The sequence below is a fragment of the Tubulanus polymorphus genome, chromosome 6 (assembly GCF_964204645.1).
Source record: "Tubulanus polymorphus chromosome 6, tnTubPoly1.2, whole genome shotgun sequence".
Lineage (NCBI taxonomy): Eukaryota > Metazoa > Nemertea > Palaeonemertea > Tubulaniformes > Tubulanidae > Tubulanus > Tubulanus polymorphus.
This window is the reverse complement of record NC_134030.1, coordinates 1,814,997-1,833,791: the sequence shown is the minus strand read 5'-3', so window position 1 is coordinate 1,833,791 and position 18,795 is coordinate 1,814,997. Positions and strand designations below refer to the sequence as shown.

General features: G+C 36.9%; 1 protein-coding gene across 3 annotated transcripts; it reads right to left on the bottom strand.

Annotated features, from left to right (window-relative positions):
- Positions 1-53: 53 nt before the first annotated feature.
- LOC141906746 (electrogenic aspartate/glutamate antiporter SLC25A12, mitochondrial-like) lies at positions 54-18,791 on the bottom strand. Of its 3 annotated transcripts, XM_074796061.1 has the most exons (19): positions 18,767-18,791; positions 18,588-18,653; positions 14,958-15,017; positions 14,295-14,437; positions 13,807-13,922; positions 13,513-13,652; positions 12,738-12,884; positions 12,080-12,218; positions 11,732-11,825; positions 11,340-11,363; positions 9,632-9,716; positions 9,247-9,343; positions 6,181-6,392; positions 5,692-5,772; positions 5,307-5,447; positions 4,733-4,871; positions 4,168-4,326; positions 3,704-3,794; positions 54-3,071 (listed from the first exon to the last, which is right to left on the bottom strand). In XM_074796061.1, the coding sequence occupies exons 1-19, from the start codon at positions 18,785-18,787 to the stop codon at positions 2,909-2,911; spliced, it is 2,118 nt and encodes a 705-aa protein (XP_074652162.1). In that variant the 5' UTR covers positions 18,788-18,791; the 3' UTR covers positions 54-2,908. The 3 variants fall into 3 exon arrangements, with proteins under 3 accessions (XP_074652162.1, XP_074652163.1, XP_074652164.1); XM_074796062.1 differs by lacking the exon at positions 11,340-11,363; XM_074796063.1 differs by lacking the exons at positions 18,588-18,653; positions 18,767-18,791 and adding an exon at positions 15,599-15,682.
- Positions 18,792-18,795: the final 4 nt, after the last annotated feature.

The window sequence follows — 18,795 nt, the reverse complement described above, 5'->3', positions numbered from 1 at the left end:
AAAATACGCACGAAAAAATCCGTAAAGTAATAAATTTTATTTTGTAACCAGATTTAAAATTTTGTACAAAGTATTTCGCGTGTCATGACAATGCACTGAAATAACATTTATATCTCTACAAAAAACAAATAAATCTTAATAAACGAGAGGCTCTACACTCTAAACTATCGTTAAAACAGCACAGTACTAATTAATTATACCTAACTTTTATTTATTACATATTTTCTTTTTAAGTAATTCATTAGTAAAGAGCTCTCTAATATACGTAGTAGATATAATAATTTATAATCTTATTTTCCACTAAAACAACGCGACCCAGTTCCACAGTAGTTGTAACTTAAGTCCAATCTTAAGATAGGTCTCTAAAGTTTTTCATGAATCATCGTTGGTAAGCTCTTATATTCGGATTGTGAAAATATCCGATTGTGAGGCTAAATGACGGACAGGTTACTGACTGACTTTAAAGTTGTTAAATGGGATACCGGCAACGCTACTGAGGGAAGCGAAGATTCAGCAAAAATCCACCAGGTGGCACTGGGTTACCGCGCTTCAATCACCTAAATTTTCATTAAATTTGAGACAAAATACACTATTCGGAAATTTTGTCTCAAATGAGATAATCCAGGACCCAGTAAGGCTCTGGGTCTCATGAGGGTTTTTTAGAGGAGATCCTAAATTCACAGCTGCTTGCAATTAATTCTTTTTGGCACAAACACGTGAACTCCCAGTTCAGAGAGAGTGAGAGAGAGAGCAGAGAGTTCCCATTGAGAGAACTCTTTAATAAATTACCCGCTGTATTATCTACACACACAAAACAATATCTATTCACTCTTTGCGTAGAATATTCTGTGATGATGTTACAAGTTTTTATGATTGAGTCGATTAAAAAGAAAAATCATCAATAGAAATTTCAAATATTTCATTTACAAATTTTCTACGGTATCTTTACTTATTCAAATATTGCGTAGCAAAATAATTCTTTAACAGTAGACTGCGCCGGTGCCATGGATCTCGCGGTACCAGTCAGGCAAGTGAACTGCGGGGCAGTTGGAGCGACGATGGGTCATTATCGCATGAATTGGGGTAGGGTAGTTGTAAAGATTTTTGTCAGGACGCATGATAGTCCAAGGCAATTGACTCCAAGGCAAGCTGAGTCCAGGGCACCTGACAATCCTAGAAACACGCAGTCTGCTGTAGTTAGATACAGCAATCAAACTTGCTTACCGGTAATCCAAATCATGTGTAAAATAAGTTTGTTCAAGTTGAAATCCAGTTTAAGCTCGTTTGAAAGATCGTCTCTACTTTTACACGTTAAGCTAGGAAGGTTACAAGAGAAAATAATATGGAGTGGAACTCGAGAAATTCAGAAAATCTTCCTAAACTTATTATCAAATTACCGTAATCCCCTAAACTCTGATACATTTTATCGTGTTATATTATTACTACTGTAATATTCTAATTTTGTATGCGAACAATCCCCTGTCCCCTAATCAAGCTCAATCCATTCAATTCTAACTAAACAATCATTTCTACTCGAAGAATTCTTTATAAATAAATGTAACAAATCTAAGCAGGGAATAGGATCACACAGATGGTAAAGAAGGGCGGGGGTTCTATACCGAATATATCTACCTGATTCTTGAGTCAGGTCTTCTCCGAGTCTGACTCTTAAGTCAGGTAAGAGACTCTGGTCATAGAGTCTTCTCCAAGTTTGACTTGTGAATCAGGACACAGAGTCCAACTCTGAGTCTGACTCTTAAGTCAGGTAAGAGCCTCTGGTCACAGAGTCTTCTCCAAGTTTGACTTGTGAATCAGGACACAGAGTCTAACTCTGAGTCTGACTCTTAAGTCAGGTAAGAGACTCTGGTCATAGAGTCTTCTCCAAGTCTGACTTGTGAATCAGGACACAGAGTCTAACTCTGAGTCTGACTGTTAAGTCAGGTAAGAGACTCTGGTCACAGAGTCTTCTCCAAGTCTGACTTGTGAATCAGGACACAGAGTCTAACTCTGAGTCTGACTCTTAAGTCAGGTAAGAGACTCTGGTCACAGAGTCTTCTCCAAGTTTGACTTGTGAATCAGGACACAGAGTCTAACCCTGAGTCTGACTCTTAAGTCAGGTAAGAGACTCTGGTCACAGAGTCTTCTCCAAGTTTGACTTGTGAATCAGGACACAGAGTCTAACTCTGAGTCTGACTGTTAAGTCAGATAAGAGACTCTGGTCACAGAGTCTTCTCCAAGTCTGACTTGTGAATCAGGACACAGAGTCTAACTCTGAGTCTGACTGTTAAGTCAGATAAGAGACTCTGGTCACAGAGTCTTCTCCAAGTCTGACTTGTGAATCAGGACACAGAGTCTAACTCTGAGTCTCTATATTATCATTGTAAAGTTGTCTTATATCATACTGTACATAATTCTAGTGAATATCTACATCATATTAAATATCTCTAATAGAATGCATTGAATGTTTGCCTACAGTAGTTACACTGTTCACACCATACAGTGTGAGGGAGGGAGGGGGAGAGGGAGGAGAGAGGGAGGGGAGAGGGAGGGGGAGTGATTGATAATCCGGGGAGGAGAATTCAGCCGCCTCGCTCTTTCATTCATACTAAACATCGTTGAACAGATCTTCATTGTGTTTCACACCGCTGACAACAATGACAACCGTTATCGTCGGGCGCAACGCGTTGCTACTGAGATGACACGAACAGTTGTTACTGATGTAGCTGGATGGATGACAATACGCGGTATAGTTCCTCCGGATACACTGGTAACCACGGTAACTACAATAATCACAGTCGGTAAGCTCTCTACGTGAAGCGGTCGGGCGCGGGCGGGCAGGCGGGCCGGGTGAGATCTACTACTCACAATGTTTTTATTAATAATAGTCATTGTCGTCGCGGTGACGAATTCAAGAAGCGTTCTCGGCGGGAGATGCGAATTTCGGGAGACAGACGCCGAACTTGGATTCGATACCGTTGAACGTAGCGACAGCGAGTTTATATCCTCCGATGTGATCGGGATGTTTCGGTAATTGTTCCTCTAACGGTTTCACTTGAGAACCAGTCGGACGTCTACAAATACATTATATACAATATAAGTCTCTTTTGATCTGTTTTCGTCAAACCAGAAAAACGTCGAATGGCATTATCTGAATTCCCGTATAGAACATTTGAATAACTGAATAACTGGTATGTGTGAAAAACTTAATTAACCCTTCAGTGCATCTACACCGCAGTGCAGCGTCATAAATCGGTTTGCGATGACTAGGACACACTGCATCAGTGTATTGATGTAATTAGTATTTATCTCTATTGAAAGATGGCAAAATAGTTTTTTTCTAGTCAAAGAAATTGTCAGAATAAACTGTTAAATCATCAACCATGGGTTTTGCTCCTTAAAGTTAACCCTTTCAGTGCGTCTACACCGCAGTGCGGTGTATAAATCAGTGATAGATTTTGCTAGTACACCGCACTGCGGTTTATTGATGTAATTAGTAGGCCTATTTATCTCTATTGAAAGATGGCAATACTTGTCAAACAAAGTGAGATATTAGAAACTAACAATACACCGCGCTGCGTATTCCCGTTATTCAATACACTAGGGTGGAATTCTTAAAAATTTCCAAATTATCTCCAGCATTTTCGGGTATCAATTAGAAACTAAAAACTGAAAGTATTTTGATAATACTGGTTTGAGAACTTACCTTCCTCCGAAATCGATATTAATAAATCGTTGTAACAACTCGTACGTCAGTAACGTAACACCGAACTGTGGAGATGATCGAAATACACGAGCTACAAAAACAAAATCAATTACGTGAAAAGTTAAATCGGAAAAACGTGACATGAAATTCCAGGATGGCGCCACCTTCCGCTCATTTACAAATTCCCGGAGTTATCGATAAGATCACACAAAATTCCACGAATGAATCTGAGGAATTTCTCGGTTTAAAATGTTACAATTCATTCATTTTTCATTGACTCATTTAGAAACATGTGGTCTAAATAACAATCGTAATTCCCTGAGTTTTCCAGGTTTTTTTTTGGAAAAATTTGTCAAATACCCGAGTTTTCCCCGACTTTTTTCTTGATTTTTCTGATTCCGGAAATTCCCCAAATTTCCAGGTCAGTGGCTCCACCCTGAATATAGTTTGCGTCTAATACAAACCGACGGATCCTTTCCAGAACGCTTTCTGTCCTTCTTCGCGTAGGATTTTACGAGCGCAATCTAGGACGCCGCTGTACGTCGTTTGTCCAGCTCGTGCTGACACCTGTAGTCGAGTTTTAATAACGTCCGCAGGTGTCGACAGAGACGCGGCAGGAACACCTACGAATATATAACATCGACATTGACACTGTGTGTGAAAATATTGACACCGTCATCATATAGTAAACCTCACCCAGACTAGAATACCTGAGATATTTCTATAATTATACAAGTTTCCACAAAAAATATGAGTAATTTGACATCGTCAAAATAGTGGTTTACTCGAAAATAAACTAGAAATTATTCTATTTTGAAAATATTTCGATATTTCTGGGAGATTTTCAGTAGAAACTACCCTCAAATAGTAGTTGTAGTAAGGTCTGCCTTAAACCCTATCTCAGATACGGCCAACTCTGTGAGGCAATGTTTATACTGTATTAGAAATCTCACATTCGCACTGATAAGAAAAGAACATCGAATCTGAAGGGCAGCATTTTAGTGGAGGAAATAAATTGTCGGAACTTACCAGCCATAGCACCAGCCACGAGTAGAGATAGAGGACTGTTGTTACCATTATCATCAGCTAGTAGTTTTTTACTGTGAGCGTAAGCCGGGAAATATATAGCAGAAAACGGGATATCTCTCAGAAAACACGCTCTAGCACCCTGAAAATATCATACATTCATCGCTGTTTATTCCACTGATTCATCCGTTTCATCTCTCGCCGGTGTGACTGGTCGGGTTGTAACGGACACCACGAAATAAGAGGGACGATCATCCTTATTTCAAGCTCAGAAATATTTTCTCAACTATAAATTTCTCAACTTGTAAATATTCGAACTGGATAAGAATTTGAGTTCACCAACAGATCATTACAGCCCTGGGGCCGATTGAATAGTCATGGCTTAGACTAAAGATCAGTCTAAGACCAACTTAGTTCTATAGCCTATCTGACAACTTAAGACCAGTCTTAAGATTTAAGACCACTTTTGGATTTAAGTCACGACGGTACAACTGGCCCCAGGGCTTAGTTTTATAGACTTGGTCTAAGAAACTCTGCCCAAACAAAATTGGATAAAATCTAAAATTTCAATGTTTACCTTGTACAATCCAAAAAATCCTAGATCTTTGACGACTTGTATAGCGCTGACCCTCGGCGCGTTAGCTATCTCACCAGCCACTTGTAAACGTATCTTAACTATTTCTAGAGGATTGGTGAACATCACCTGAGAACCACCAGCCTGAAAAATAAATATATCATTTTAACTCTCTTCCATTCTTTAAACAACATGAACCACCATTAAAATTCAACTCAAAACATTGACACTGTGAAACCAGGGCCCAGTTTCACAAAAAGGATTAAGGCCTAAATCGATTTAAGATAAACTGAATTAATGAAGAAATTAAATCGATTTAAGAGTTAAACCTTTTTCTGAAGCCGGGCCCAGGTCCGGTCGATGTAAAGAGTTTTATGAGCAAACTTACACATCCTCCAGACAGGCATTCAGCCCACAGAGGTATCGTACCGTCCTTGTTGGAGAGGTGATCCCTCAAAAAGTCATTCACCTAGAAAACATGAAACATCTCGACTGTTGGAGAGACTGAGGTTAATCTCAATATTTCAGAGTTAATCATCAAAACCTATAGTTGATAATTTAACAGTTTATTTTGACGGTTCATTTTCTTTTCTTTGAGGATGTAGTTTTACACTCAAAACTGTCGGAATAAACTGTTAAATCATCAACAGTGAGTTTTGCTCGTTAATTATGAAACATCTAAATAAAATCGATTAGAGCCTGGGGCCAGTTGCACAGTCGTGACTTAAGTCCAAAAGTGGTCTTAAATCTTAAGACCAATCTTAAATTGTTAGATTTGCTATAGAACTAAGTTGGTTTTAGACTGGTCTTAAATCTAAGCCTTGACTATGCAACCGGCCCCTGGATTAGAGACTCTGGATGAGATCGAAGAACTTACAGTCAGTTTAATAGCTTTCTCCGGAGCGACTCCGACGAGCTGCGGAGGTAAACCGCGATATAATCCGAACACGCCCTCGTAACGTATGACCTTCTTAAAACAATCGAAACTGTTTTTATACATTAATTCACCGACGAACGAACGAGACGTTCTTTGATTCTGCATTCGCGTTTTAACAAGATCGATCGGATAAACAGCGGTAGCACCGGTGGCTGAAATAATAGAAAGATACATCATTAGTCTATTGACTCTGGGTGGTTCTCTTTTGGTCCCCTGGGCCGAGTTCCACAGCTGTGAGTTAAGATTTGACTCTAAGTTAACTCTAATTCACAACTGTGGAACTGGATCCTGAAGTTTGTTTTAACAAGGTTCCACTGTATATAGAACTATCGGTTATAATGAAAAGATCTTCTGGTGCCCTGAAGTTTGTTGTAATGAGGTTCCACTGTATATAGAACTATCGGTTATAACGAACAGATTTTCTGTTCTCCTGAAGTTCGTTGTAACGAGGTTCCACTGTATATAGAACTATCAGTTATAACAAACAGATTTTCTGTTCTCCTGAAGTTTGTTGTAACTAAGTTCCGCTGTATATAGAACTATCAGTTATAACTAACAGATTTTCTGGTGCCCTGAAGTTCGTTGTAACGAGGTTCCACTGTATATAGAACTATCAGTTATAACGAACAGATTTTCTGTTCTCCTGAAGTTCGTTGTAACGAGGTTCCACTGTATATAGAACTATCAGTTATAACGAACAGATTTTCTGTTCTCCTGAAGTTTGTTGTAACGAGGTTCCACTGTATATAGAACTATCGGTTATAATGAAAAGATCTTCTGGTGCCCTGAAGTTTGTTGTAATGAGGTTCCACTGTATATAGAACTATCGGTTATAATGAAAAGATCTTCTGGTGCCCTGAAGTTTGTTGTAATGAGGTTCCACTGTATATAGAACTATCGGTTATAACGAACAGATTTTCTGGTGCCCTGAAGTTCGTTGTAACGAGGTTCCACTGTATATAGAACTATCAGTTATAACGAACAGATTTTCTGTTCTCCTGAAGTTCGTTGTAACGAGGTTCCACTGTATATAGAACTATCAGTTATAACAAACAGATTTTCTGTTCTCCTGAAGTTTGTTGTAACGAAGTTCCGCTGTATATAGAACTATCAGTTATAACTAACAGATTTTCTGGTGCCCTGAAGTTCGTTGTAACGAGGTTCCACTGTATATAGAACTATCAGTTATAACGAACAGATTTTCTGTTCTCCTGAAGTTCGTTGTAACGAGGTTCCACTGTATATAGAACTATCAGTTATAACGAACAGATTTTCTGTTCTCCTGAAGTTTGTTGTAACCAGGTTCCACTGTATATAGAACAATCAGTTATAACGAACAGATTTTCTGTTCTCCTGAAGTTTGTTGTAACGAAGTTCCGCTGTATATAGAACTATCGGTTATAACGAACAGATTTTCTGGTTTCCTGAAGTTCGTTGTAATGAGGTTCCACTGTATATAGAACTATCGGTTATAATGAAAAGATCTTCTGGTGCCCTGAAGTTTGTTGTAATGAGGTTCCACTGTATATAGAACTATCGGTTATAACGAACAGATTTTCTGGTTTCCTGAAGTTCGTTGTAACGAGGTTCCGCTGTATATAGAACTATCGGTTATAACGAGCAGATTTTCTGGTTTCCTGAAGTTCGTTGTAACGAGGTTCCACTGTATATAGAACTATCGGTTATAATGAAAAGATCTTCTGGTGCCCTGAAGTTTGTTGTAATGAGGTTCCACTGTATATAGAACTATCGGTTATAATGAAAAGATCTTCTGGTGCCCTGAAGTTTGTTGTAATGAGGTTCCACTGTATATAGAACTATCGGTTATAATGAAAAGATCTTCTGGTGCCCTGAAGTTCGTTGTAACGAGGTTCCACTGTATATAGAACTATCAGTTATAACGAACAGATTTTCTGTTCTCCTGAAGTTCGTTGTAACGAGGTTCCACTGTATATAGAACTATCAGTTATAACGAACAGATTTTCTGTTCTCCTGAAGTTTGTTGTAACGAAGTTCCGCTGTATATAGAACTATCAGTTATAACTAACAGATTTTCTGGTGCCCTGAAGTTCGTTGTAACGAGGTTCCACTGTATATAGAACTATCAGTTATAACGAACAGATTTTCTGTTCTCCTGAAGTTCGTTGTAACGAGGTTCCACTGTATATAGAACTATCAGTTATAACGAACAGATTTTCTGTTCTCCTGAAGTTTGTTGTAACGAGGTTCCACTGTATATAGAACAATCAGTTATAACGAACAGATTTTCTGTTCTCCTGAAGTTTGTTGTAACGAAGTTCCGCTGTATATAGAACTATCGGTTATAACGAACAGATTTTCTGGTTTCCTGAAGTTCGTTGTAACGAGGTTCCACTGTATATAGAACTATCGGTTATAACGAACAGATTTTCTGGTTTCCTGAAGTTCGTTGTAACGAGGTTCCGCTGTATATAGAACTATCGGTTATAACGAGCAGATTTTTTGGTCCCGTGAAGTTCGTTGTAACGAGGTTCTGCTGTATATAGAACTATCGGTTATAACGAACAGATTTTCTGTTCTCCTGAAGTTCGTTGTAACGAAGTTCCGCTGTATATAGAACTATCGGTTATAACGAACAGATTTTCTGTTCTCCTGAAGTTCGTTGTAACGAGGTTCCGCTGTATATAGAACTATCGGTTATAACGAACAGATTTTCTGTTCTCCTGAAGTTCGTTGTAACGAGGTTCCACTGTATATAGAACTATCAGTTATAACAAACAGATTTTCTGGTGCCCTGAAGTTCGTTGTAACGAGGTTCCACTGTATATAGAACTATGGGTTATAACGAACAGATCTTCTGGTGTCCTGATGTTCGCTGTAACGAGGTTCCACTGTATATAACACTATGGGTTATAATGAACAGATCTTCTGGTCTTTTGAACATCGTTGTAACGAGGTTCCGCTGCATATAGAACTATTGATTATAACGAACAGACTTTCTGAAGATTTTGTAGTAAAGAGACTCACCTCCGGCCAAAGCACCGAGTGCAAATCTGTATGCGCTTTCAAGTGTAGCCATAAAAGCACTTCTACCCTGTCCTGCGTGAACATCTTCTAAAGCATCCTTTATAACAAAATATTAGCGACAAAATTAGTAACCTTTATACGTTCATGAATTCAAGCCCTTTTTGATTGCTCTCTTCGGAAGACAGAATATTCCTAGATTTCTGCAGAAACTTTTATAAACAGCGATTGCAAGATAATTACAGATGGAACATTCTTCTTAGTACGAGATTTCTGCCGTCACAGGGACGGAGAAAACTTTCAAACATGGCAATCGATAAAATAGGTAATTACTCTTGCGGAGAAGCACAATCGCAAAGGGCTCGCGACGCTGAGCTCTATTTTATACCTGTATAGCTTTAGCCTGAAGTCTATATGGCATCTGTACCTCCTCTAACGGTGAAATGATCTCTAAATCACCATAAGTTACTCTCCTGTTGAAATAAAACGAAATAATAATTGAGACAATAATCAACATTTATGAATATCTTACTCCACAACAGAAATAAGTCATCAGCTGATAAGTCGTCCCTTTACTGAAGTCATCTCTTTATTTTTGAGTCCTAATTTGTATTTCCAATTCGATTTACTAAGTGTAAGTCATCAATATTAATCATTGTCCGAACTACGATGACTTTATAACTCGACTTAACTTAAACAAGCGACTTATCTCTGAATGTTAATAAAATCTATCTACGAGAATAGTGCAAGTTGTATTCAATCATGTATAAATATAGGACACCAGATAAGAGGATAGAGAGGGAGATATGTAGGATTAGAAAGGGTTTTAAACCTTTCGCTGCGAACATGGTTGAATTGAGGTGTTTAGGGGTCCCCACGTCAAAAAATCAAAGCCACTGATAAAACTATCTATTTTAGATCGGGCCTTATTTATCGGGATGTTATCTGATGTTTCCTTGAGGAAATAGCTAGAAATATCATTAAATCATTAAACAAATTCCCGACCACCTTCAAAATGGACAGCATAGCACATGCAATGAGCCAATCACGTGGTGCTGCCAGCCACCCGATTCATTCGGCAAAAGTTTCGCCATCTTTGAGGAAAAATCAGAACTATTAAGTTGTCTGGTATGCGTACATGGAGTTATAATGATGTGTGTTAACTACTGCACTATATTGACAAGTTGAACTACGCACATCAAATATCAATTTATGACAAACCCAGCCCATCATACGCAGCAAAAGGGTTAAGGAATTGGGGGGGGGGGGGTTGTGATTTAAATATCTGTTCCGTCGTAATGAGTGTTAGCCTTGTCTAATTCTACACTGCTTACTTTAATCATTTCTCACTCGAAATAAAGAACTCAGTTTATTTACTTGAACCCAATTCATCACGAGGCAGAATAAAGCAGAGTTAAGCATAATATATATGACACTGAGCAATAGGGATAGTAAGTAGGAATTGAGCCCAGTGATGATGTATCTATCTTAACGAATCCGTTAGACATTAATTTGGTACTAAAGCAATAAATCAATCGTAATCAAATCACTATTTATAATAAATACATAATTCAATCAAATTCATACAAATCCATTAGAAAGTGGTACAGTAATTATACATGGTTTTTTAGACTGGCTAACATAGTTATCCCTAGGGGTAAATCCTAAATCTGAGCCCAGTTTTATAAACTGGGTATCAAAGTTATCCCTAGGGGTAAATCTTAAAACTGGACCAGGTTTTATAGACTGGGTATCAAAATTATCCCTAGGGGTAAATCTTAAATCTGAGCCCAGTTTTATAGAGTGGGTATCAAAGTTATCCCTAGGGGTAGATATAACGTCAGGTCCAATCATTACAGCTAATAATCTCTATCAAAGATCAATCAATCAATCAAATCTCTATACAAACTAATCAATCGATCAATATATCAATCAATTAAATCTCTATACGAACTAATTGATCCATGCAGTGATAGTTATACACAGTTACCCGAAGGATGATGGAAGCACAGTGAAAGATTTACCACTGATTCTGAAAGTTAGTTTTAGATAGTATTTAACTCTATGTGTGTGTATGGTGTGTTTATACGTCTTACCGTCGAGCGGAATTATCTCTCTCTCTGAAAATGTCAGCATTCATTTCAAACACATTTAAAAAAACTATTTCTACTTCATATTTTGAAATATTGAGGTAGCTGAATAACCATAAAAGTGCTGACACAATAAATCTCATTTTCAAATTCAAGTAAATGAATTCAGGAACATTCCCCCTCATCAGGTACATAGTTTACATCTTACTACATGTTGCTGTACTTTGTGTTATTGTACTTGTCAAGTACAATAATTCATTTACTGATTTGAAAATGAGATTTATCGCGTTAATGCTTTTGCGGTTATTCAACTACCTCAATTCTCTAGGCAGTTCATTATATTAACAGAGGAATGTGTTTTGTTAACAGTGTTTATGAGTATACATATCAATACATACCCAGTTTGATGGATGACGTCTGCTAAATGGAAGAGTATATCAATCTCTAATGGTGTAATTTGAGTGAATTTCTGCGCTTCGTGTAAAAATTCCTCTACAAAATACAAATCATTGAGTGAGATATCAATATCAATTACTATAGATAGTTAATTACATATTTGAGATATCAATAAATGAGATATCAATATCAAATACTCAGAATTTTGCTGCATATTTAAAATATCAACTGCTTCAATATGCATTTGAGATACCGGGTACTGGTATCAATTATGAACTATGTTCTGAGATATCAACTCAAAATATCTTGATATTTCACTGTGTTATTTGAGATATCGAGGACGTACGTACCTTTAGTCAGTTCAGCCGAAGTGCTGCCTTTCGTGATACTTTTGAATATTTTCTTGATTAATTCCATGTTGTTTAATAAAGTGATGAACGCGACAAAAAATGAGTAACTGACATTTCTTGCTTTCTCACCTCCAGCGACCTGTTTTAAAACGACAACAGTAACCGATATTCAACATCAATAACTGAATCTCAATCTACCGAATCTGATTCAGAGTCACTTCTTCCTGAGTATAAGCAGTTTTCAAGGGGGTTTAAAGGAAAAAATTTCAAGGAAGCAGAAGAAATGAGGTGGTTTTATAAGTCGATATCTATCCTTGACAACTCACTACTAAACTCATTTTCTAATTTGATAACTGCCTAATAGGGTAACATAAACATCCTGCTTCCAAATCTACCAATTTAGGCGTAGTCTAAATGTACAACTTCTGAAATATCTATTCACCTATTTCTAATTACGAATGGAGTTTTTAAGGAATTTTGCTTAGATTAAAGGAGTTTCAAGCAACTTCAATCCATTTAGAAGGAGTTAAGGCCTAGAGTTAAGAATCAAGGCCTAGATCCAGTTGGCTGTTGGATTGCAAACTTTCAAATAATTCCATGGTGTTTGAATCCAGTCTGAAAAGGAGTAGTTATTATTTCTATAATACATAAAACATACGAGAACTAGGTTATCTTTGACGAACGGCGTTAACAAGTGGCTTTTGCATAGAATCATAATCTTCTCGAAGTCCATAGCCGCGATGTAACCGCTTTTATTGCGATCAAACTTCTTAAACGCTTGCAACGCGTGCTCCTCGTGAAAATCCTACAATTAAATAATAATTATGTGTACGAACATTCATAGAGAGACACTAGTTATTCACTGGGTTTCAATCAATGATAGTTATTTGAGCTTCGCAGCTAGCAATTTGCTGCCTGAACCAGGTACCCCCTAAGATATTAGAATACAACCTTCACATGTGTTCAGGATTTCACCCGAGACGTTTTTGATTAAAAATAAACAAACAAAACAAACCAGACATTCAAGAAATTTTTTTCAGCACACTTTCAAAAGCTGATTATCCACACTTCACGTGTGTTCAGTTCTTCACCCGAGACATTTTCAATATAAAATGAACTACAGACACCAGATATTAGACATTTTATCAGCTCATTTTAAAAAACTGATCGTCCACACTTCACATGTGTTCAGTGCTTCATCATTTCTAATTGAAAATGAACTACAATGAACTCCTGGGTGAAGGGGGAGGGGTCTCCTGGCTGAAGGGGGAGGGGTCTCCTGGGTGAAGAGGGAGGGGTCTCCTGGCTGAAGGGGGAGGGGTCTCCTGGCTGAAGGGGGAGGGGTCTCCTGGCTGAAGGGGGAGGGGTCTCCTGGGTGAAGGGGGAGGGGTCTCCTGGGTGAAGAGGGAGAGCTTGAATAGGACGATACTTACGTGTAATATTTGCGTAAATTCAGCGTATCCAATCGAGCGGTCTTTCTTCGATCCAAAATGAAGTTTAATAAAATCGCTGTTATAATCAAACGGTACGTGCATGTGTAAATTAGTGTGGCTTAAAATCTTCGCAAATTCATCTGAAACGCAACGAGAAAAAAAAAAACCACGCAAATGAATCCGAATTGCTATTGTATTAATCACTGACATTACACAGTTCAGTTGTAAGTAAAACAGTTATATTGACACACACGCCATCTGGTGGACCACGACGATCAGATTTCCCTCACTTACCGCAGCTGACGTAGCCATTGCCGTTGTAATCGAACATTTGAAACGCCGTACTATAGATGGCGTCGGGGGAGCAGAGAATCGCTTCGAATGCCTGAAACTCTTGAAACGAGATCATCCTAAAAATTCAAAAATAACCGACAAAATCAGCAATCATCAGACGTCAGATGCTACTGTGGCAATAGAGGATTCCTCTTGTGGCAAGTGAGGATCTACCAGGTATCAATCCGTGATCAATTCATTCTATATTACAGATAAATCAAATGAACTTCTATTTCAATAAAACCGATACCAACCACTGAGTAGAAAACTAATTTAATGTATGTTTGGCCGGTTATATGAATTAAGAGGGGGACGTAAATATTCAGTTCAAAGTTGATAGAAAATGAACTGATTTTGACAATGTAAGACGTTTAACGCCCTCTGGTGGGAAACCGATATCACCGTTCTCAATCCTGCGCGCGTAGTTATTGTTATCGACAGACTCTTACCCATCTTTCGACGTGTCGATGACATTTCCGAGAATAACGATAGTTTTCTCGTTGTAATCGTGATCGGGGATTAAACCGAGGAATTGTCGAACGAAATCATCGTAACTCATGTAATGTTGACCATCTTCGAATATGCTAGCATACTACAAATAATAATAACATCATTAAACAGTGACTGATTCATACCGTTACAGGATTCTAACAGATCAGGGGCTCGTTGCATAGTCATGGCTTAGACTTAAGATCAGTCTAAGACCAAGTTAGTTCTATAGCCAATCTAACAACTTAAGACCAACTTAGTTCTGTAGCTAATCTAACAACTTAAGACCAGTCTTAAGATTTAAGACCACTTTTGGACTTAAGTCTCAACTATGGAACCGGCCCCAGGGAAGCCAGAATTTCCTGATTATAACATATCCTCTGACAGTGAGGGCTGTTTCTTTCTCAAAGGGTTTCTTGCGCCACTCGTCACCAGCAAAAACAACAAGTCACTGAAATATCCAAATTCTCCAAACTTATTCCTGATTTTCAAGGAGTTCTCTGATTTTCATGCAGGGAAAAATAAATGCAGAATTCCCGTGAATTACCCCCTGACCTGTTAGAACTCTTGATACAGGAATAGAGCGGAATAAGTTCATTGTTTGATCAATGATGAAATTTTACCTTATTGAAAATCTCGCGTAGTTTATCAGTATCAGCTCGTTTGATAAATGAGACATTTTTCTAAAAGATAAAAAACATTAAATTAAACACACAATTTAAATAATTTCATACTCGATATAGCGAAACTTTCACTCATTTGATATCGATTGAACTATCAGTCCCTTGATATTTATTGTAACGAGATTCCCCTGAATATAGAACTATTGGTTATAGATTTTCAGGTCTCCTGAAGTTCGTCGTAAGAAGGCTCCACTGTAGATTATCTTGATATTAAGATACCACGGTTAGGAAAACTTTTTAAATCAACTTATTCAAAATATTTCTAACTGGATTAAATTAATTTACCTAAAATATAGAATATAGGACCCAGTTCAACAGTTGTCAGTTAATGGTTTTACTTAAAGCAAATGAAAACATTTAACCGAAGAAATGGAACTGAGCCCAGGCTGCTTATATACATTTATCTATTGTGAGTAGTAAAATCATCTAAGGAAAATGAATCACGATTTAAGTTAAACAGTTTTCATTACAGAGTCAGGATCCAGTTTCATTTCAATTATCGGTATATACATATTTATCCTAAGGTTCTTACGGGTTGGCCAATTTCGTTTTCCATACCTTGACCATACCCCATTACGAACCTTCCATCCTTAAGTTACAAGTCAACTCAGAACGGGCTATAGGCCTACAGGCTGTTCCAAAGTAAATAAACGCCTATTTACAATACCATTGACAATTTTTTCATAATTATATTCATAAAGATATCTAGATTTAGTGGCTATGAATATGTATTATCTGGTAAGTGACAACTGTCTTAATGTTATCAAAATTCTCAGTAAGACAATTCCTATAGTCTAAAGTTCAGATGGAAAATTTCATCTGATTTTCCATACCTTTGCCGGACCCTCAAAAAATTCCCCTTTTTCAAAACTGGTAAGAACCCTGTTTTTTTTTTACCAAAAAAAATAATGAAATTGATTTTGAGAATTAACATTTTTCTTGAGAAACTGGACCCCGAACCGAAGAGGATAGCGAAGATTCTATAATATCGATCATTGAAACTATATTGGAAAATTAGTTTCAGTTTCTCCGAGAACAGTGTCGCCAAACATACATACATACATACATACCACAGGGCTATAACAGTCACTCATATAATTACTCTATCAATGACAAAAAAAACTAGATCATCTACACACAATATTTGATTCACACCTGTACAATAAAATATTGAATAGACCGATAGATATAAAGGTTCCTGGAGCAGTATACAGAAATACTATTACTTCAAATACAACTAAACATTCTTTCGATTTAACGCACAATTAAACCAACAGTTTCAAACACCCTTAAACAGTTCTTATCTTAATGAATTTAAAATATCAATTATAATCTAATCTTATTTGAGAATACTTGACAAATCAGTCACACATGTGCAGTCTATATATTAAGTGTACATAAATGTTTAGACAAATCTTCAGACCCGTTTTAAGGTGAAGTATTTATTTGTAAGTGTTTTTTTAACATTAAGAAAAAAAAATAAAGAAAACTTTACTGTTAAAATTAGGTCGTGTGACCATAAAGGTCTTTGAGGACCAAAGTTCCCTTTTTTGTTAAATAATGTTAAATATATCTTAACCCTTTCAGTGCTGGCTAATTAATACCCTATAGTGCTGAAGATAATTTGAAAATTCTGGAAAATTCCACCCTAGTGTGTTGAATAACGGGAATACCACTATAGTGCATCTACACCGCGGCGCGGTGTATCGTTAGTTATTAATATTTCACTATGTTTGACAGGTGCTGCCATCTTTCAAGAGAGATAATAAGTAATTACTTATTAAGTCAATACACCGCAATGCGGTGTACTAGCAAAATCCATCACTGATTTATACACTGCACTGCGGTGTAGACGCACTGAAAGGATTAATCAATGTGAAACATGCAATAGACACTAAACTCCGTTCCATAAAAAGCTACAAATGCCAAGCGAATCAAGCCTCGATCCGAAATTCCCGGTTATTGAAGATAATTCTTTAAATAATTTCTTTTACCATAAAATAACCGTTTCAAAAACATGTATATTTTCTACTAGAAATAACGCATAATTTCTCTCTAAAAACGGTTAAAAAAATCTTTAGAAGACTAAACGAATTTAACAATGGACTCTTGAGATAGCTACGTAGCACAGAAATAAAAGCTCCTTAAAAACGCAGTAGCTCTTGTAGCAAGCAGCAAAACATCCTTGAAAACACGTGAAGCTTAAAACAACTACAGACAATTATAAAAACGTGATTGACATTAAAAAAACAGCAACAGCAACACACCGAAAAATTCATACATTCAGCATTTTCAATTAAAAAAAAACTAAAGCGCTCCTCAATTTCTAGTGTGCTAGTGAAACTTGGGAGGAAATTACTAAATTTCAATTCTAGGCAAAATTGTGCAGAGAATGTCAATAAAACAGAACAAATCATCTAAAAGCATGCTCTTCAGGCGATCAATACATACTCCAGTATAAAAAAAACACCGTTTATTAATTCTAAAGCATGTACAACAATAACGACATTGCCACGGCGACCACAACGACACTGTTTATTGGCAGAAAATTTTGAAATTCTAAATCTACGACGATAAGAAAAAGAAGAGGGATGGGGCGACATTCCAAAAACACGCTCGCAAAAATAATAATTATAATAACATATATATATTAATAATTTTAAATATATATATATATATATATATAATATTATGAATACTCACAGGATCTTCTGCCTACAAAATGTTATGTATTGTTGATGGAGCCAATAAAAATAAAATTCAATAGATAAATATATTTTGAAAAATCATTTTTGCTGTAAACGCTATTGATTCAATCATGCACTGTTGTTATTAGCTAGATCTAGACCGGTTCATAAAGTAAAGTACACAAGATATTATACCTGAAATACTTCCCTGTACAGGTCTACAAAGCGATATCTTACAAAGACTTCTGTTAAGACCCTCCAAATTTAAGTTGTCGATTTCATTATCTAAAGGGCAGTTTTTTTTTCGACAAAAAAAGTCAAATAAGGACAAAATTGTGCAATCTTCGTACAAAAAGGTACAATTTTGTCCTGGGATATTCAGTTACCAGAATGCATTTTTCTTGTATCCAGATTCACATTGATTTTCAACATTAAATTTTGGCCGATTTCGAACTCTCTCGATCAATGTGTACGTACTTTAAGAATGACCTTTCATAATACTAAGTCTGCAAGTCCCAAAACAAATCAACTTGAGATTATCACCAGCCGGCAGTGTCTAAGTGTAAGGCTGCAAGCTTCAATCAATCAATTAATCTATAACATAGGCCTCTTCTAATCTAAATTCAGCTACTCGAGACTAACTGGGCCTGGTTAGCCTAGCCTGGTCTAAAGATTTTTTTTTTAAATTTTTTAGGCCGAAAAAGATACTCAAAAATTATCAAAATTATTGCAATCACAATTTGATAACTGAAAAAGTACCCATTGTTATCATAAACGATGATCTACAACTATCAGACTAAAGTCACAACAAAGTTTCGCTACAAAAAACATGCAAAATCAACAAAATGTCAATTCAATGTCAAACTCAATTTACACTGCTTACCGAAACAGATTCGCATTGAGCGCTCGATATTGGCCATAATTTGGAAACGATCCCCAATTCTTTACCCTAGAATGAAATTAATGATAACTGAAGTTAAATTCCAGCGAACGCGGGCAACGAAAAAGTAGTTTTTCTCACAGAAATCAAGCAAAAAGCAGTTAAAAAATTGAAAATCGTACATCATCCCTGGAGGCTGCCATCTTGAATT

Bases quoted from the DNA above. Each gene is read 5' to 3' on its own strand.
- LOC141906746 (XM_074796061.1), bottom strand. From the start codon at position 18,787: ATGGCAGCCTCCAGGGATGAT. The intron at 5,448-5,691 runs GTAAGTTTGCTC...TTTATTTTTCAG, and splicing joins AATGCCTGTCTGGAGGATGT to GCTGGTGGTTCTCAGGTGAT. The intron at 4,327-4,732 runs GTAAGTTCCGAC...ATATATTCGTAG, and splicing joins CGTGGCTGGTGCTATGGCTG to GTGTTCCTGCCGCGTCTCTG.